Consider the following 21,172-nt stretch of genomic DNA (forward strand, 5'->3'; position numbering starts at 1 on the left):
AACCTGCTAACTGTTAGCTATCGTAGCTCAAGCGTTGGTCTACCGTCAGGTAAAAGCTGCAGTTTATTCCTCAAATTAAGTTTTAAAAAAAGGTGTTGAGCCTCTCTGGTAGAGTTATTCATCACTGCAGTTAAATTAGCCGCTAAACTGCTGGACGCTAAAACCGAGGGGGCCGTCTTTGTTTACAATTCACGAAAGCAATGTGAACGTTGGACTGTATATTAGTGCATTTATCTATTTGTCTTTGTCTGTTTGTAGTCCAGTGCGACCTGTCCCGCTAGCGCGCCTGCGTTTGTGTGTGTCTGTGTGTTTGAGTGTGCTCCTGCGAATGAGAGAGCGGGAGGAGGGGCTGACGGACATAGGTGAGAGCCGGTGAAACACTGTTCTTTTTTTTTTCTGTGCAAGACTATGATAAACACTTAATCGCCTGGGCGTTTAATTGTGTTTATTATGTCACATGAGCTTGGACCCCGTTTCCCGTTACATGTGTAGTTATGACAACAAGATTATGAAGATTCTAAACAACAAATATACAGGATAATGATGCTGATATCACTGCTAATAATTATAAGGATTAAAATATGTAATAAAATGTAAATAAAAAACGTACACTGTCCTATATGTCTTTTACAATTACTTTATGTACTGATTAAAGTAAACAAAAAGATGACCCGACAATAGGTTCACAAATGAACAAATAATGCCAACAATCAGTGCATGATGAGCTGTGCACATACCAACAGCGTCCCTGTGGATTCTCACATTGAAGAAGTAATGGTTGTCATTCATTCATTCATTTGTTATCTGATTTTCATCATTCACGTGCAGCTGGCCTTTTTCCCTTTCTTTGTGCCAAGTGCACCATAAACATGGGTCTTTCAATACTTTCGTCTCAGGTCCGTGCTGCTCTCCTGTGATGTGCTCTGTCCTCTGACCCCTGACCCTAAACAGTGTTTATTAATCTAACTAAGATTTATTTGTATATTCTCTTAACGTGAGGAGTAAGTATTTTATGTGATACTGTAAATTTGTTGTTTGCAAGTAATCTTTGTACTGACTCTACAGCAGCAACTGAAGCTTTCAGTTTTTGTTGCTCGCTGTTCGGCGGTCTGCGGAAAAACAGACAGGCTGCAGTACTCTCTATTCGGCAGTCCGAGGGGGCGGGCAGAAGGCTCTCCTGTGAGGGGGACAGCAGGGCTTGAATTGCTTTGACTTGTAAAGGATGCTAGCCTTACTACTAACTTAACCCTGGTTTAAACTTGACTTACAAAGCTCTGAATTAGCAGAGGCTTCCCTCACTTGAGATGTGGCGGGGGAGGGTGCAGATCATTGCCATCGTGGGGTGGAGAATGAGCTACTGGCACTCCCCAGAAGAGAGAGCCGTGGAAAATGGCACAGGTTCTGTTATTTTTGCTTCAAACTCAAACTTCAAAACCTTTAAAGGGTTTTTTAAGAGGTTAATTATAGTATTGTATTATTGTAGACCTTGTAAACTGTGTCGGTCCTCTTATACCATTACCTGGTTTGTGTTTGTGTGTTATAGGCCTTGTAGTGCATGTCTGTCCTCTTATACCATTACCTGGTTTGTGTTTGTGTGTTATAGGCCTTGTAGTGCATGTCTGTCCTCTTATACCATTACCTGGTTTGTGTTTGTGTGTTATAGGCCTTGTAGTGCATGTCGGTCCTCTTATACCATTACCTGGTTTGTGTTTGTGTGTTATAGGCCTTGTAGTGTATGTCTGTCCTCTTATACCATTACCTGGTTTGTGTTTGTGTGTTATAGGCCTTGTAGTGCATGTCGGTCCTCTTATACCATTACCTGGTTTGTGTTTGTGTGTTATAGGCCTTGTAGTGCATGTCTGTCCTCTTATACCATTACCTGGTTTGTGTTTGTGTGTTATAGGCCTTGTAGTGCATGTCGGTCCTCTTATACCATTACCTGGTTTGTGTTTGTGTGTTATAGGCCTTGTAGTGCATGTCTGTCCTCTTATACCATTACCTGGTTTGTGTTTGTGTGTTATAGGCCTTGTAGTGCATGTCTGTCCTCTTATACCATTACCTGGTTTGTGTTTGTGTGTTATAGGCCTTGTAGTGTATGTCTGTCCTCTTATACCATTACCTGGTTTGTGTTTGTGTGTTATAGGCCTTGTAGTGCATGTCTGTCCTCTTATACCATTACCTGGTTTGTGTTTGTGTGTTATAGGCCTTGTAGTGCATGTCTGTCCTCTTATACCATTACCTGGTTTGTGTTTGTGTGTTATAGGCCTTGTAGTGTATGCCTGTCCTCTTATACCATTACCTGGTTTGTGTTTGTGTGTTATAGGCCTTGTAGTGTATGTCAGTCCTCTTATACCATTACCTGGTTTGTGTTTGTGTGTCATATGTAAACAGTCCTCATAAACACTGTTGGTTTCACAAAACACCATTTGGTCTGACCCCATAAACCTGTGAAATGTCACATATTGTTCTGAAAGAGAAATGATGATTTTGTAGTCAGATTTGTCTTCTGCAGATCAAATAAAAATTTTTGATATGTCTTTCAAGTTCACCGGATGTTGCGTTAGGTGTGGTTCCGTAAACCACCACCAGGCCCCATTTCTCAAAATTGGTCTCATAAACCATGTTTGCCTGTATGTGTGTGTGTGTGTGTGTGTGTGTGTGTGTGTGTGTATAACTGATGTGTGTAACTGTGTGTGATTGTAACTGTGTGTGTGTGTGTGTGTGTGTCATACTTGCCAACATTGGGTTGTGAAAAATAGGGAGATTTTTTTTCATCAGTGTATCAGGGTTCATTCGCCAGGTGTGGCTATAAATTGCCATCATTTCTTGCCTTGTATTTTAAACCTGAAGGAAACTTGTTCTGAAACTGTTTCTTTGATAGCCTATTCAATAAATGATTCTGTTTACCAATCAGGACAATGGGAAAAAAAGCAGTTGTAATTGTTGAAATGAAAACCAGAAGGCTGACCAAAGGTGGCCCTGTCCAGTAAGCCTACCTGAAGATGCATAGAATCTGTCAGTAAAGTCAGAAGGGGTGAAAAAGTTGAGTCACTAGACCCCTGTTGGGGGGTCTGGGGGCATTCCCCCCCACAAAAAAAAATGTAATTTTTAACACATAAATGAAGCATTCTAGTGTACTCTGAGAACATAAAGGGAACAGACTAAAAGAAAAAAGAAAAGAAAAAAAGAAGCACATTTAGCTAGTAGCTACTGACTGAAGGCAAGAATGGCTGGAGTGACACTTAACATGAACTCAGAGCTGGTCTGGTGGGGGGCAGTGGCTGGTGGGCAAAAACTAAACTCGTATTTTAAATCTAGGGGTCTGGATCAGCCATTCAAGGGCCCGTTTCCTCTGCTGTGCGGGGGGGCACGTCTGTGGAGCGGTGCATCGCGGACATGCACGGAGGGGGAGTACGAAAAAAAAAAAAAAAACGAATGTGCGCCGCCGCATCCGCTCGGACCAGCGGGTCCGCTCGTGCCGACGTCGACAGCGGCAGGCAACCGCAGTATCAACGCTACTGGTATCACTGACTCCAGTCAGTGACATGTCACCGGCTGGCTTCATACGTGCAGGCAGGCCAGGGTTGCCAGATACGGCAACAATTATCCCCCACAATCTCACTTGTTTCCTTCACTGTAAAATCGGGAGATTAGCGGGAGAAATGACTAACCGGGAGCATCGCGGGAAATAGGGTTAAAAGTCGGGAGTCTCCCGCGTAAATCGGGAGTGTTGGCAAGTATGGTGTGTGTGTGTGTGTGTGTGTGTGTGTGTGTGTGTGTGCGTGCGTGCGTGCAACTAATGTGTGTAACTGTGTGTGACTGTGTGATTGTGACTGTGTGTGTGTAATTGTGATGTGTGTGTAGCTGGGTGTGACTATGTGTGATTGTAACTGCGACTGTGTGTGTGTGTGTTTGTGTGTGTGCAACTGGGTGACTGTAACTGTGACTGTGCTAAAATAGCAAACATGCTATTTTCAACTGCTTTTTTTTTCTTTCTCTGTTTTAGGCACAAAAATCGTTTTTTCTCCAATGCTACCACTGCTGCACATGCCAAAGAGGTGCTGAAACTTGAGCTGCTGAGGTTGCCTGGAGAACTGGACGAGCAGGAGGATCATGACCTGAATGAACCACCTTCAAGAAAACCACGCACGGACCAGACCACCAGCAGTCTAGACAGCATATTTGATGAAATTGCAGATGAGCAGGCATCAGCATCAGTGGGCACAGCTGCAGTAGGTTCAAGTGTACAAGTAGAGACATATCTTGGAGAGGCCGTGATTTCACGGGAAGACAAACCACTACAATACTGGGTGGTTAATAAGGGGAGCATACATCAGTCCGACTGCCCAAAAGTCCGACAGCTCATTTCTCCGACTGCCCATTCTACAGTGTTAAGGTTAGGTTTAGGGTAAGGTTAAGGGTTAGGGCTACTTAAGTCGGAGAAGTGGGAGGTCGGACTAATGGACGCAAAAATAAAGAAATGTATGGTCGGAGAAATGGGTAGTCGGACAGACGCCATGCGCCCGGTTAATAAAGTGCGCTTCCCAACTCTGGCTAAACTTACATGATATTTTGTTTGATTCAAATGTGGACACTGCAATAGGTTAATTCATGTTTTGTCGATCTAAAAGCTGAAGACAGTGCCAAATAGTCAATTGATATTTTGTTTGATTCAAATGTGGACACTGCAATAGGTTAATTCATGTTTTGTCAATCTAAAAGCTGAAGACAGTGCCAAATAGTCAATTGATATTTTGTTTGATTCAAATATGGACACTGCAATAGGTTAATTCATGTTTTGTAAAAGCTGAAGACAGTGCCAAATATTTACATGATATTTTGTTTGATTCAAATGTGGACACTGTAATAGGTTAATGTTTTGTCAATCTAAAAGCTGAAGACAGTGCTAATTGATAATTTTGTTTGATTAAAATGAGGAAACTGCAATAATTTCACAGAAAATTTTTATTTTCACTTGAAATGTGAAAAGTTTTACAGTCATTTATTAATATTTGTCATTATTTGTTGTAACAAGCAGAGAAGAAAATAAAACTTGTCTTCCAATCCATTGCATTTTGCCTAATCGTTTGTTTTTTTGTTGTGGTAGAAGGATCGGCATCGGTACTCGGTATCGGCAAGTACTCAGATCCAAGTATCGGTATCGTATCGGTTTGAAAAAAAGTGGTATCGGTGCATCCCTAATACCTATAACCGCCATGAGTCGTTCATTGGACGAACTGTAATAAAGCGTTAATTAGAGCTGTATAGGCTGTATGGGGGGGGCATACCGTAGGAACCCCGCCCCCGCCTGTAAAGCCGGGTTTCCACCGTATAAACAACCTTTTTTTTTCTCTCTCTCTTTTACGGCAACATCCATAGTCCTTAGTGATCTTTGTTTGACACTTTACATGAAGAGCACAGCGACTCTGTTTTTACACTAGTTTGCTCCTAAATACTGGCTTTATAAAACAAATTTCGTTTTCTTTTGACATCATATTGATATTTCCCCCCTGAATGTAGGCTACACCTCTTCTACAACTAGTCTGTCCAGTCTGGAAAATAATTTCTGCGCCGTGCGTGTGTGAAGTGTGGACATGAGTGTGCATCTGCGCAGCCTGCGCACGTGTACACACAGAGACACACATACACACACACATGCGCACACACAAACACACAGAGAGAGAGAGAGAGAGAGAGAGAGCATAAACCCAATAATGCCGGCGCAAATCGGTGAATTCTCTGGTCGTCCAATGAACGAACGTGGCGGTTACAGGTAAAATGAGAAAACATGATCGATATTTTTTTTGTGTGAGTAATATTTATTGTATTTAACAAAACGGGGTGCTGCCCAACATCATTTTAGTAAAAGTCACAGACTGGTGGACTTCAATGTATTTTTTAAATAAAGTTATGCACAAATGAAAATCAAAGTCGTCCAATGAACGGCAGTTGGCGGTTCTAGTGTTAACCGGAGTTACGCGCTAAAACACAGCCTAGTTACACTGTAAATGCACGGGGGAAACAGGGAGGGAAGTGAGCGGGAGTTACTCGGTACTTGTGTGAAATAAGGGGCAACCTTCATGGAAAGTGAACGGTAGGTAAGTCGCGGGCCGTATTATGTAGAGTTACCAACCTAATTAACGATATTAGTAATCTCCTCCCCGACTACTTTTGCTTCATCAGCCCATGGAGGTCTGTTTGCGCTACCATATATTCGGCCACTGTGAGTTCCAACCTCCCGGACCAAAACATCAGTTTCCTCCTGAGGAAAGTTTGGCTGTCTAGCGTTGTTGTCTCCTTCGTCCATGTCGAAATATAAAATGACAAAATTGCAGTGTACATCGCCCCCTCACACTTTGACCATCAAACAGTTGTCGACAGCCCAAATAAATGGGGCTAAGGAGGCGAATGTCAATATGTGGTACATTATGGCTGAAACACTGAAAAGCTCACTCTGATCCCTGTGACCTGTTGGTGTATATAACTTACCTCACTTGACATCTTGTATTAATCTGTACATCTGTATTAGCTATCCCACAATTCCACAAGTCTTTCTCTTTTGACTATTGTTGTTTGTTTTAGCCGCATTGTCTTAATTCTCTCCTTTTTTTTTCTTTTTCCCACTTTCCTTCTTTCAGGATATTTTCATATGTATTTTTTAGTTTTTTTAGTATTTGGGGGGAGGGTAGGGTGGTTGATGTAACGGTATGTTCAGTGGCTGTACATCATCATTTGTTTTGTGTCTGAATTAAAATAAAATAAACCCTTGATCAAAAAAAAAGAGAAGAACGTGTGTGAGTAGTCTGGGGCCGTTGACTCGCTGTTTTGGTAAGCAACCGGATCCAGGGCGAGAAAGACAGCCCTTTCTGTCAAAATAAAAGCACCAAGCTAATAAAATGCGGTTGTTGGTGAACACTTTTATTTTGGTGAATTTGGTAATTTCCGTCTCCGCTAGAAGACGGGAACCAGAATGCAGACAAAATTCGGAGTTAACAGACACCAGACTCTTCGCCTCTCTGAAGAGCCTGGTTGAGTGTTGGTGCTCTCACTTATTGATTGTTTATTTATTTATTGATTTATGTTTATTTGTCAGAACATTGACGTGATTATGATTTAATTGTGAAGGTGAAGCCACCTGTCTGGTGGGCGTGGTTTAATAAAAGTGCCCTCCTGCACGCAGCTGTGAGCAGTTGCTGTGCTGAGTGCCATGTGAGGCAAACTGAGCGTCTCTCGTCCTCCTTCCTTCTCCTCCGCGTTCGGTGCCGACAAAGTGGGTTTTTACACCAGTAGCCGCTGTATGGCTGCTCTGCCAACAGGTTATGGGCCCAGAGAATCCACAGGAAAGTTTTGCAGCATGTTCCCACCGACGTACAGGTGATGATAGCATGCTGTGAGCACCATGAGAGAGCAGTCTCGGTAGCCGCTGGTCGCGGCTCCTGTTTGACGGAGAAGAAAAGAATTATGAATTATGGGAGGCGAAGTTTTTGGGCCACCTCCGGTTGCAGGGGTTAAAAGACATTATCTTAACAGAGCCCACAACCGAAGACGCAGATGAGTTACTTGAAGACGCAGAAAAGAATGCGGAAGCATATGCGGAGCTCATCCAGTTTCTCGATGATAAGAGCTTGTCGCTGGTGATGCGCGATGCTGCAGACGACGGGCGGGAGGCCCTGCAGATCCTGAGAAACTACTATCAGGGCAGAGGAAAGCCACGCATCATTAGCCTCTACACAGAACTGACTTCACTGCAGAAGTCAGACAGTGAAACTGTGACTGAGTACGTGATCCGGGCAGAGACTGCAATCACAGCGCTAAGAAATGCCGGTGAGACATTGAGTGACGGACTATTGGTTGCAATGGTATTGAAAGGTTTGCCGGAGTCCTTTAAACCATTTGCAATACATGTCACACAACGAGATGAGACGATGCAATTCTCTGAATTCAAAACAAAGCTACGAAGCTACGAGGACACAGAGAAGATGCGGGCTGCAGATGACAACGTGATGAACGTGCGGCAGCGGAAAGCGAGACCCGCCGGAGCAGGTGAGAGAACCGCTGAGAGAACCGCCGAGGAAGTGGTGTGCTTCAGATGCGGCCTGAGGGGACACCTGGCCAGAGGCTGCCAGCGCAGACTGTGGTGCAGCCACTGCAAGAGCACCACACACCAGGACACGACCTGCAGGCGGAAACAGCGTGGGAACCGAGACGACGCACGAAAGGTCTCCGGGGAGACAGAGGACCAGGACAAAGAGTACTTCTTCCGAGTGAGCGAGGGAGCAGCAGATGTCGACGTGAGGGGCCTGATGGTTGACTGCGGGGCAACCTCGCACATCGTCACAGACCTGGCGAAGTTCGTGAGGTTTGACGACGGGTTCCAGGCCAAGTCACACTGCGTGGAGCTGGCGGACGGCACGCGGTGCAAGGGCGTCGCAGAGCGCCGAGGTGATGCAGAAGTCTGTCTGATCGACAGCAAAGGAAGACACCTGAACACAACACTGAGGCAGGCGCTGTACATCCCATCCTATCCACAAGACATTCTGTCTGTGAAAGCAGCTACTGCCAATGGAGCCACCGTGGTGTTCAAGAAGGGGAAGGACGTTCTGATCCACAGAGACGGTACCAAATTTCACATACACGTACACGATAGACTTTATTATCTGCACACATTGAACAATGATGATGATGAAGGTGATGATGATCAATGTAAGGGGTGTCATGATATGCAGACCTGGCATGAAATTTTGGGGCACTGTAATTATAATGACATTCAGAAGTTACAAGATGTTGTGGATGGTATGAAAATCAAGGGTCCCACACAAAAACCTCCACATTGTGAAGTGTGCACTCAAGGGAAGTTTTTCCAAACCAGAAACAGAGACCCTGATGTAAGAGCTAAGACCCCTCTAGAACTAGTACACACAGACTTGGCAGGGCCAATTCACCCAGAGTCTAGAGATGGTTACAGATATGCACTTTCATTCACTGATGATTTTTCCAGTACTGTATTCGTGTATTTCTTGAAGAACAAAAGTGACACTGTTCTAGCTACAGAGAAGTTTCTGGCCGATACTGCCCCATACGGCAAAGTGAAATGTTTCAGATCTGATAATGGTACAGAGTTTACAGGTAAAGATTACCAGACATTGCTCATTAAAAATGTGATCAAACATCAGACATGAGCACCTTACTCTCCTCACCAAAATGGTACTGCTGAGCGCAATTGGCGCACACTTTTTGACATGGCAAGGTGCATGCTAATTGAAAGTGGTCTGCCGAAACAACTATGGACCTATGCAGTCCAAACTGCTGCTGTGGTCAGGAATAGGTGTTTCAACAGACGCACAGGGCAGACACCGATCCAGATGTTGACAGGAAGACGACCCAATTTGTCTAGAATGCAGAGGTTCGGGTCAGAGTGTTTTGCTTATAAACAAGACAAAAGAAAACTTGATCCAAGGTGTGAAAAATGTGTTTTCATTGGGTATGATAAAAACAGTCCTGCATACATGGTCTACTTACCTGTCAGTAAGAAAGTGCAGAAGCACAGGTTGGTAAAGTTTGTGGCTAAATCAGGTGTAGAGCAACAGACACAGACTCATTTTACACCTGAAGATGATGACTTCATAAAACCTAGATCTAGAAGTCCAGATCACGTGATAGAACAGAAACCTGAAGTCAGCCATCACCAACCACAAAGAGTTGAAGTCAAGTGTGAACCTGAGTCAAGCCGTTATCCTTCCAGAGAGAGAAGGAGGCCAGACAGATACACAGATCTAGCCCAGAGTAACATTGATTATTGTTACCGTGTGATATGTAACCTACCTGTGTCGTTTACAGAAGCAGTGACCTCAGACAAATCAAAAGAGTGGGTGAAAGCCATGGATGAGGAAATGCATTCACTTAAAGAGAACAACACATTTACACTGACCAATTTGCCTGAGGGTAAGAAAGCAGTGGGGGGTAGATGGGTGTATGCTATTAAAACTGATGTTGATGGATCTGAGAAATACAAGGCCCGATATGTTGCTAAAGGGTACAGTCAAAAGATGGGTGTGGATTATGAGGAGACATTTTCTCCTACAGCTAACATGACTAGTGTTAGAGTTTTGATGCAGAAGGCAGCACAAGAAAATTTAATCTTACACCAGATGGATGTGAAAACTGCCTATTTAAATGCACCCATAGACTGTGAGATCTACATGGAACAGCCAGAAGGGTACGAGGTGAGATCTCACACAGACAAGAAGTTAGTCTGCAAACTAGAGAGGTCATTGTATGGGCTCAAACAATCGGGCAGGAATTGGAATAAGTTGTTACATGACCATTTGACACAGAATGAGTTTCTCCAAAACCAAGCTGACCACTGCGTTTACACACGAGAAAGAGAACATGAGAAGGTCATTATGGTGATTTGGGTTGATGACTTGTTAATTGCAGCAAGTGATGAGAATGCTATGAAGGTTACAAAAGACATGCTTGCAGCAAGGTTCAAGATGAAGGACCTAGGCAAACTGAGGAGTTTTTTGGGTATTGATTTCGAACAATGTAATAACTGTGTAACAATGTCTCAATCAAAATATGTTGAGAAGATTCTGGTAAGGTTTAACATGCAAGATTGCAAACCTAGGTCAACACCTTGTGAACAGAAACTGAACTACACAGATGATGCTGCATTACTGAGTGATGTTTCAATGTACAGAGAAGCAGTGGGTAGTCTGATCTATTTAACTGTATGTACAAGACCTGATTTAAGCTTCGTTGTAAGTAAACTGTCACAGTATTTCAACGAACCTACTGTTGAACATTTTTGTACGGTTAAACATGTGCTAAGATATCTAAAAGGTACAAGTGATAAGAAGTTGTGTTATAGTAAGAGTAATGAAAACCTGGGTATACAAGCCTACAGTGATGCAAACTGGGCTGGTGATGTAAAAGATCGTTGTAGTACAACTGGGTATTGTGTAACTCTATCTCAAGGTGGCACTTTAGTGTCATGGAAGACCAAAAAGCAGCCCACTGTAGCACTGTCCACTTGTGAAGCGGAGTATATTGCTCTTGCTACTACCATCCAAGAGTGTCTGTACCTCACACAACTGTTAGATGGTATTGATAAACATGTGTATATGCTACCTATAGTTTTTGAGGATAACCAAGGCACTATTGCTTTAGCTAAGAATCCTGTTAAAAGACAGCGATGTAAACATGTGGATATTAAATACCACTTCATTCGGTCCACTGTAACTGATGGTAAACTGTCATTAGAGTACTGTCCAACTGAGCAGATGGTTGCAGATCTTATGACCAAGCCTGCAACAAAATTTAAGTTAGCAAGATTTGCTGAATTTATGTTTGGGTATAACTGAAAGAAAAATAGAATGTATTGATGTTGATGTTTTCTGACTGAATGTAAATGAAATGTTTTTTTTTGTAATGTGAGAGCAAGTGGGGGTGTTGAGTGTTGGTGCTCTCACTTATTGATTGTTTATTTATTTATTGATTTATGTTTATTTGTCAGAACATTGACGTGATTATGATATAATTGTGAAGGTGAAGCCACCTGTCTGGTGGGCGTGGTTTAATAAAAGTGCCCTCCTGCACGCAGCTGTGAGCAGTTGCTGTGCAGTTTGCCATGTGAGGCAAACTGAGCGTCTCTCGTCCTCCTTCCTTCTCCTCCGCGTTCGGTGCCGACAAAGTGGGTTTTTACACCAGTAGCCGCTGTATGGCTGCTCTGCCAACAAGCCTGGTGACACGAGGCCAGTGTGTGAGAGAAATAAAAGCTTTTTCTTGATTGGGCAGGTGTTGTTTGGTGCCGCCCGCTGATTTGCATATACAAATATCTAGACTCTAGATTTTCAGACTTTTTTCAACTGAAAAATAACTTCTTTTTTTCGGGTCAATACATAATTTGTTGAATTTAGCTGAAGCCAGTATTTATCCATGAAGCGATGAGTTTGACTTTTGCCTTGGTTGAGGCTTCTGACAGAGAAGGTGAGCGTTTCCTCTGACAACAGAGATGAAACATAAGGACAGGTCTGATTGTCTGATCTCTGATGCCATAGATTAGAGCACTCAGACATCTTGGGAAGATTATAAAACACACATAAAGCACAATTTGTATGCGCACTAATATTATTCTGTCCAGGACTTTAGAGATGGCTATGAGCAAGGGGGTTTGTATAGTTGATGAGAGACTGAGGCCCAGCTGCACCAGATGCTGCAGCAGTGTGTTCCGAGCCTTTCTGGCTGAAGCTTTGTCTGTAGAGGCTGACCTGGCTGCTACCACCACACCAACATAGGAGTAAATGACTGTCACAACACCTAGAGCAAACAAAAAATAAGTGGAGCTTATGTCATAAAGATCAGATATTGGATTAAGCAAAATGCTTTCTTTGCCACAATAGTCCTTCATCTGCAAAGTCTCTAGCTCTTCAAATGGAAAATTCAAAAGCAAAAGAACTCTAATGAAGACATCTAGGGAACTGATGGTCCAAACCACAATAATGGCCACTCCTGTGTTTTTGATGGTGATGATAGTAGTGTGTCTCAGTGGGTAACACACAGCTACATATCTCTCCAGAGACATCACCATTAATGTTAGAGGAGAAATAACACTTGTGAGATTGCCGATCATGGCGAGAACACCACACACGATATATGTCATCCTCACCCTAAAAGCAGCAATGAGGTACAGTAACTGACTGTTTACTAGCAATATGTGACCCGTTCCATCAAAATGAGTCGGAAGTCGCAACGTTCTATTTTTAGATAATCAGCTGATAACATAACCCGTTTCGCAAATACCGCCATCTTGGACATCCCGCAATGCATTGTGGGTATGCACCGATGCACTCTGGGATTGAAAGCGTCCAAACAACACCGCAGCACCGTGCTCCGCGGCTCTGACAGACGGGCCACGGCCGCAATGGACACAGAAGTTAACTTTAGTAATTTGACGGTTAGTCATAAATGTAAACGGAATCAAAATAAAACTAGTGAAACTAGTAAATCAACTTGGAGCACGAGCGTTTATAAGAACCAGGCGCATATTTGCAACAGGCTACTTATTTTTGCAATGACCAGCACCAGACCTGCACAGAACAAGGAGGTCACTGCAGGAACACTGGAATAAAACTACTTTAACCCCGACATATCTTTATTGACATCAGACAATAAGTACGACAGCTTGTCTGTGTTACCACGACACAGTCCTTATTAGTCCAGCACAACCTGTCATGCTCCCGTTTTTGTGTGTCTCTGTGTCTGTGTGCACCTGCAGGCGAGAGAGCGAGCGGGAGGAGCCGCTGACTGACAGGTGAGGACGCTGTAACACAATATTATTCTATTAAGGAATGTGAACATGTACTAAAATATGTACACGTGTAAACTGTGCAATGCTTTCCGTTTTAAACGTGTACACGGTACGGTTGCCGCCCCCCCCTCCCGACACATGACAGCTGTAACCTGTGGTTCGTAATCACGGCCGTAGCAGCTGTAATATGACGAACCCGTGTACATACTTCAGTTCACATCCCTTGTATATGACCAAATAGTAATAGGCTATGTGTTACAGCGTCCTCACCTGTCAACAGCGGCTCCTCCTGCTAGCGACACAGACACACAGAGACGTGACAGATTGTGCTGGACTAATAGAAGCTCTGATCTAGGAGTGTCAACATCTACACGTGTAAACAGGTACACGGATAACAAATCATAACCGTTTAGAAAAATCAATAGTTTACACGTCTTTTCCCCCCCTCCTCCTCGATCATTTCTCACCAATATATATTTTTAGGGGTGATAATGTTGCCTGAACTGCGTGTCAATTCCCCCCTCTATCTCCGCGTAGCCTACCGGTCTCTTTCCAGCTGTCCCTTCAGAATAAAGGCCGAGGGGGGAAAAAAACAACAACATCATCGACTCCTCCGGCCTGTACTGCGAAGGAGACTCGGCTTTGTGTTCATTTTCCATCTTAACAAAACCTCAAGCCCCGGTCCGAGTTAACACGGTACGAAGCTGGTTATCAACTTGCTGCTGACGCTCAGCTCAACAGGTGAGCAGCGTCTTCCCTCAGCTGAACATCTGTAGGCGGAGACGCTCAGAGAGAAAGTCAACAGCAGCGGATCAGCTGATCTCTCCCTCCGTACAAACGCAGACAGAGGCGGCCGCCTCAATATTTATAATTCAGAAAAAACCCTGGTAGTAAATGTTTTCGATCCGAACCTGTCCGGTCGTGCCCGGTCCGATGACTGAGCCAAGGGAAGAGCCGGAAGCTGTGGCCGTACATTTATTCAGAAAAGGTGTAGGCTATTGGTGCAGATTAAACTTGTAAATGAATGCTGCTCTCGATCCGACCCTTCCTTCTATTCTGACTCTTTTGAACAGTAACAACAACAGAGATTATATTATAGATTTTCTGTGCTGAGCATAAGAATTGTTTGAAATTAATAATAAATAAAAAGCCTTTGTTAGACACAAAACAAATTGCGTTGACACCCCTACTCTGATCAGCTCCTGTGTCGTGGTAACACAGACAAGCTGTCGTATTTATTGTCTGATGTCAATAAAGATAAGTCGGGGGAAAAGTAGTTTTATTCCAGTGTTCCTGCAGTGACCCCCTTGTTCTGTGCAGGTCTGGTGCTGGTCATTGCAAAAATAAGTAGCCTGTTGCAAATATGCGCCTGGTTCTTATAAACGCTCGTGCTCCAAGTTGATTTACTAGTGTCACTAGTTTTATTTTGATTCCGTTTACATTTATGACTAACCGTCATATTACTAAAGTTAACTTCTGTGTCCATTGCGGCCGTGGCCCGTCTGTCAGAGCCACGGAGCACGGTGCTGCGGTGTTGTTTGGGCGCTTTCAATCCCAGAGTGCATCGGTGCATACCCACAATGCATTGCGGGATGTCAAAAATGGCGGTATTTGCGTAACGGGTTATGGAAAACCCATAGAAAATCAAAAAAAAATTTTTACCCTAATTTCAAAGCAATGACATTCAAAAACAATCTCCCAAAGTTTCACAGTCCAGATAATTGAGAAAAGGCACGTAAATGATGATTAAAGTTGACCTGCAACTTAAACCCTCTGAAAATGAGTGTTGCTTCGGTGCAAAACATGAAATGTCTTCTGAACCGTTCATGATAGAGACGAGCTGTAAACTGCATCTGAATCGCGGGATTCTCCGCTTTCCGACGGTCATTGAATGTCGCCTCTATGGCGAGCAGGGATGGGTACAGAAACAGATGCTAAACCGAGTAGCATCGACGCTAACAGAGCGTAGCATCGATGCTAACAGAGCGTAGCATCAATGCTAAACCGAACGTAGCATCGATGCTAACCCGAACGTACACGCTTGCACATGTTTTACAAAATGTCAACAAAACATGACAACTTCTGAACAGTTTGGATGCTACCTCTATGACAACAAGGGGCCGTATAGGTTGTGTTTAATCACGTGGTACAGGAACAGATGCAGAGTCACTGGCAAAAACTTTAACTGCTATTTTCTCAGGTTTTAGAACAGAATAAGAGAGTAGGAGATCGTAATTCAAATGGCCACATCTCGAAAACCATCAAATGTATGACTCTGACTAGGGTATCATTTTAAAGCTTATTATCTAATCTTTCCATTGATACCAAAATCTCAACTTTGAAATTTGGGTCACTGTGACTCATTTTGATGGATCGGGTCACATATAGTGTCTGCAAAAAGTAGGTTATACAGAAGAATATACCGAGAGGTCTCACGGAAAACTGGTTTACTCCTCAAGGTGAATAACATGGTCCCATTAATGAATAGAAACACAACACATGGTACAGTAGTTACAGTGGAAAAAAAACAACCTTTCCAGTATCCCTCGTTGAGTGAGGGTAGTCTGGGATTGAGTTGCATTTGACATCTTCAAAAAGAATTGAAGAGACATAAAAACATTTAACCACTTGACATGAATGGACATAACAATCAAAAGGTTGTTCTGTTTCCCACTGTTTGAGCAGAGAATGCAGCAGAGTTAACATGAAACACGTGCATACTTTTTGGTAGTTCAGAGGAGGATAGGGTGACCAGACGTCCCGGATTTTCGGGGACAGTCCCCGATTTGGCCGACCTGTCCCCGGTTAAAGCTGTCCCCGAAAATGTCCCCGATTTGAATGGGGGAGAAACAAAGTTGCGTATGGATACAAACTCCAGTTATTATGGTTAAACCATAGGGTTAAACCAGTATAACTAGCGTGCTGACGTTACGTGCGCGATAAATGGCTTGTACCGACCGGCTGCGGTCTCTTTTTGTTTGCTTTTTTTTTTTTTTTAAATAAAACACACGCGCTGTTACCGCTGTGCTGCGGCATCAGACAGCAGAGCGCTCCTCTGCTCGTCTGTGCAGCTGCAGGTGAATGACGGGGGAGCCGACTGGAGAGCCCCTCCTTTTTATTTTAGGGGCACCGTACGCGTTGCAGGTTGCACTCAGAGTTTGTTCTGACTTTCTATCACAGGGAGTGCACAGCATAAGTGTAAATCCTCTCATGTAACACTTTGCTGTGAAATATGGCTGAAGGCACGAGTGGAAGTGTGCACGTGTTGACAAGCTCCCATGAGTTGATTGACATAAAATTAAAAAAAATTAAAAAAAACATAATAGCCTAATAAGAAGAAGAATCAGAGTAAAATCAGAATACAAGTTATTGTTATCAGTTAAGTTTGTGTCCAAACAAATATTATTTAGCTCCTAAAAATAATTTGGCTTTGTTGAGCATCTGTGTCTGCAATAGTGACTGTCTGGCAGAGTTGGCTAATAAAATAGGACTCTTTTATGTCAGTGGGTAGTGGCAGAGGCCTGCACAATGACCTGGCCTTAGCAATGACCATTACTGAGTCAGAATAAACTAACTACACTGTAAGAGACAATATTTGTATTAGGCTATATTTACTGTATTAGGCTGCACTGTCATTTTGTAACATTTTTGGTTGGTGTGCCACGGGATTTTTTTAATGAATATGTGCCATGGCTCAAAAAAGGTTGAAAAACACTGAGCTAAGAATCCATCCAGGAGTGTGATAGTGTTTGTTTGGTGCAGAAGCCTCTTTCAGCACTGGCTTCTGTTTTGTTGTTGTTGTTTTTGTTGGTTTTGCTGATGCTGTTGAACTGGTAGCCAGAAGTGACTGAGAGGTTGGAAGGGTTATGGGTAACTTCTTATTGGCTACTCATTTGCTTTGTCAAATACATTAACATGTAATTGCCCCTGTTATTAATTTCATAATGATAACATTTGAATTTTGACCACCGCGCTGAAAATGTCCCCGATTTTCATTTCGGAAATCTGGTCACCTTGGAGGAGGTTAATGTAAGCAGAGCTGGTCTGCAGGGTTTGCCTGCCACCACATGCTGTTTATGAACTCTGTCCCCCTATTCACCTTACGTAACACAATTACACACAAGCAGTTTTAACTCTTTAACAGTCACAACTATTTCATCATATTATCCTTGAGCGTGAGCAGCTATTCAAGTTCAAAAACCTGTATTATCCCCTAAGGGGAGTTAGTTTCACAGCCAGCAGTAAAGATTCAAGATTCAAGACAACTTTATTAATCCCTTAAAAGGCAATTCCATTTGGCAGTTCGCGCACCATGTACTCGTAACACAAAACACATAAAAACAGAGATAGAAAGAGAAAAAGTTGGCAGCTGAAATCTCATAATTCTGTAGCCCTATCCATACGAAAACGCAGCTTCACCAAAAACGATCTTCTTCTTGTTCGTTTTGAAAAAAAAACTCCATTAAAACGGGTCAGTGTATCTTTTGGTCATTGGATTTTCTATAAAATTGAAACACAAAGGGTTATTGTTTTTGAGTGTCAAAGAACAATGAACTAAATTTTAAAAACAGTTAGATTTTCATGTTCTTAGTCACATAACAAAAAATAAAATCAGCAGTCAACAGAAACAAATAAACAGACCAAAAAACTTTTTTCATATTTTGACACCAGATGTTGTCATTTTCAAGGCAAGAGTGCCAATGAGCATGTGATATCTGTGTGTCTGTGGTTCTTTAGGCCAAAATCTACTCAGATATGATTTCAAACAGTAAAACAAGGCCTGGCATCTGCAGAAATCTGTACACATATCAGATGAAAGTGGGGGCAGAAGAGGATTTTCTGCACAATAGGGAACATAGTAAAGACATTCACCCAGGTACCAGAGGGCTTGTACCTTTAAGAGCTAGAGTTTAGATGGTTACTTAGCAACCAGAGAAAATTAACATGTCTGACGGCGAAGGAAGCAGACACAACACCCCAGCAGCACTGGCACCGAGCGACATTAACGACATTGGACAACATTCTCGTAGCCAGCATATCAATTGAGGAACACCTGACACACCTCCGCCAGTTGCTTGAAAGGCTCAGTGAACATGGACTTATTGTCAACCCAACCAAGTGCCAGTTTGGACAGTCGTCCATCACCTTTCTGGGACACCATGTCACCCCACAGGGAGTGGTTTCTCCTACTGCCAGGGTGGAGGCAGTCACCTGTTTCCCACGCCCCCGCATCTTTAAGTCTCTTCAGGAGTTTCTGGGCATGGTGAACTTTTAGAATCATTTTCTTCCCCACGCAGCCCACCTTATGCGTCCTTTGTATGAGGCCCTGAGAGGCAAGAGGGCCAATAATGAGGTGGACTGGTCCCCAGAAAGGGACAAAGCTTTCTGTGCTGCCAAGACTGCACTGGCCAACGCTGCTCTGTTGGCGCACCCGTCTCCTAGCGCCCTCACTACAGATGCCTCTGACTATGCAGTGGGGGCGGTGTGTGAGCAGTGGGTGGGCGGTGCTTGGCAGCCACTAACCTTTGTCAGCAAGCAGCTCCGTGACAGTGAGAAGAAATATAGCACCTTTGACAGAGAGCTCCTGGGACTTTTCCTCGTCACCCAACACTTCAGACTCCTGTTGGAGGGCCGCCGGTTTACTGCGTTGGTAGACCACAAACCTCTGACATTTGCCATGTCCAAGACCTCAGAGCCATGGTCTGGTCGTCAGCAGCAGCAGCTCTCTGCAATCTCCGAGTTTACCACAGACATTCAGCATGTGGCGGGCAAGGACAACTTTGTCGGTGAAGTTAGGTAGTTAGTGTGCTTGGGTTGCTGGGGGCTTGTGATACCAAATTGCATACAAGACGCAAAATGTTTATTTTCTATTTTATTTGTGTTTGTCTTATTGTTTGTGTTGTATGATGAACTTCTTAATAAAAAGAAAAGAGAGAAGGTTTGTCAGACGGGGCCCACTGCGCTAAGGCTGGATGACGTGGTGTTCGACAGAGCTAATGACACGCTTCTCTGTGACGTCTCCACCAACCAACCGCGCCGTATCGTGCTTGCTGGCTGGCGACGCCAGGTTCTGGACACCATCCATGGCCTTTGCCATCTGGGTGAGAAGGCTACTGTCAAGCTGGTAGGGGCCAAGTTTGTTTGGCCGGGCCTTAAGAAGGATGTTAGTGCCTGGGTGGGTGCTTGTGTGGCATGTCAACATGCCAAGGTGCAGTGTCACACCAAGGCCCCTTTGGCACCCTTTGTAGTGCCTTCAGAAGCGTTTTGATCACGTCAATGTGGACCTGCTGGGCCCCCTGCCTCTTTCCCGTGGGTTCACCCACCTCCTCACCATGGTAGACAGGACCACCAGGTGGCCAGGAAGCTATTCCCCTGTCCTCAACTACGTCAGCAGAGGTGACCAGGGCATTCATCACATCCTGGGTGGCACGCTTTGGCACACCATCGGACGTTACCTCTGGCAGGGGCCCACAGTTCACATCAGAGCTCTGGACTGCAGTCGCTGAGCATCTGGGGGTGAAGCTCCAACGCACAACAGCGTACAACCCGCAGGGCAACGGACTGTGTGAAAGGTTTCATTGTGCCATGAAAGCCTCTCTACACACCAGCCTGACGGGCAGCGACTGGGTTGACTTCCATGGGTCATGTTCGGTCTTCGCTCTGCCCCCAAGGAACACCTCCAGGCAGCCGCGTCGCCAGACAGATTTCACTGGGGCACGTGCCCCAGTATTGATCTGCAGTGCCCCAGTAAAAATTTCACCAGTAAAAAATTCACTTCAGAGTTTTAAGTCTACATAGCATAGGCTACGGAATGCGCACATAACTACTTAATATGGTAATTTATTCACGTGTAGCGACTTCAGCTGATTTATACTTCTGCTCAACTTGAAGCTGCAGACAGAGAGAGAGAGAGAGAGAGAGAGAGAGAGAGGCGCTGTGAACGTTAGCCGACAACCATAGTGCGAATTACAGGAGGGTTTGACCCCCCCCCCCACCCCCCCAATTACGACTTCGACCCCCCTAAAAGAGGTACAAATAACAGGGGGGGGGGGGTTGAAACATTTATCTTTCTTATTAGTAATCATAAATACTACAATAAACAGTATTTTCCATAGTTATGCCAGGAAGATGCTTGTAGTAAAATTTCAGACACCCCTAGTGGACTAAACCATTTCATTGCCTGAGCCTGACTGGCTCACATCCAAGTCGGTGCCTGCATTAAAAAAAAAAAAAGACTTCACGCCATCTCATGGAGCGCTGTAAATTAATCTAAGTAGCTACCAAGCTATTTAATACACTTACTAACTTTCAGAGTTTCAGAATTATATTGTGTCAGGTGTATGCCTCCTACCTTTTTTTTTTTTTTTTTGCTAGGAACACCTGGCCCTTGCCTGCTCGTCCCTCTCTGGCGTCTTTATGTTGATTTTCATAATGCTGCTTCCTCTGACTCTTTAACGTCACTATTCCTTATCACGCCGCCTGTCAGTCCGTTTGATTTTTCTTATTAGAAATCGATCCATTTTGTGCCCTGTGCAGTCACTCTGGTTAGCGGAGCTATGGTAACCTGCAAGCTGCACTGCCGTCAGGTTGTAAACAAAGCCGCATGCTGCGTTGCCAGGTTTGACATTTTCCCCCTTTTGGAAACAACATAATTGAAGTGAATGAGTTGAGTTGAATGAGTTTAATGCATGGTTTAATGTAGTTGTTAGCGTGTTTGTAGTGCAGTGTTGGGCTATTTGTAGCCTAGCACATAAAAAAAAAAGTTTTATAATTTCATTTTAATAGTCTGTGGTGGTTTAGTTGGGCTTTTATCTTTTTAATAATACAAAAAAAAAAAGAAAAGAAATTGGTGACCTCAAAATC

General features: G+C 43.8%; 1 protein-coding gene and 1 pseudogene across 1 annotated transcript; one reads left to right on the forward strand and one right to left on the reverse strand.

Moving 5' to 3' along the window:
• The first annotated feature begins 7,447 nt into the window (after positions 1–7,447).
• LOC146960638 (uncharacterized) lies at positions 7,448–8,889 on the forward strand. Its single transcript, XM_085772194.1, has 2 exons — positions 7,448–8,688; positions 8,870–8,889. Exons 1-2 carry the CDS (start codon positions 7,638–7,640, stop codon positions 8,887–8,889), a joined length of 1,071 nt encoding a protein of 356 aa, XP_085628320.1. The 5' UTR covers positions 7,448–7,637.
• A 3,025-nt stretch (positions 8,890–11,914) lies between these two features.
• LOC146960639 (odorant receptor 131-2-like) lies at positions 11,915–15,897 on the reverse strand (annotated as a pseudogene).
• Positions 15,898–21,172: the final 5,275 nt, after the last annotated feature.

This window comes from Trachurus japonicus, unplaced genomic scaffold, assembly GCF_045865225.1.
Source record: "Trachurus japonicus isolate A0001 unplaced genomic scaffold, Traja_1.0 AP030150.1".
NCBI classification, from domain to species: Eukaryota; Metazoa; Chordata; class Actinopteri; order Carangiformes; family Carangidae; genus Trachurus; species Trachurus japonicus.

What these genes read in the sequence shown, in the direction of transcription:
- LOC146960638 (XM_085772194.1), top strand. Translation starts at nt 7,638, where the DNA reads ATGCGCGATGCTGCAGACGACGGGCGGGAGGCCCTGCAGATCCTGAGA. An exon ending in GAACAATGATGATGATGAAG is followed by an intron (nt 8,689 to 8,869) that starts GTGATGATGATC and finishes TTTCCAAACCAG; the next exon opens with AAACAGAGACCCTGATGTAA.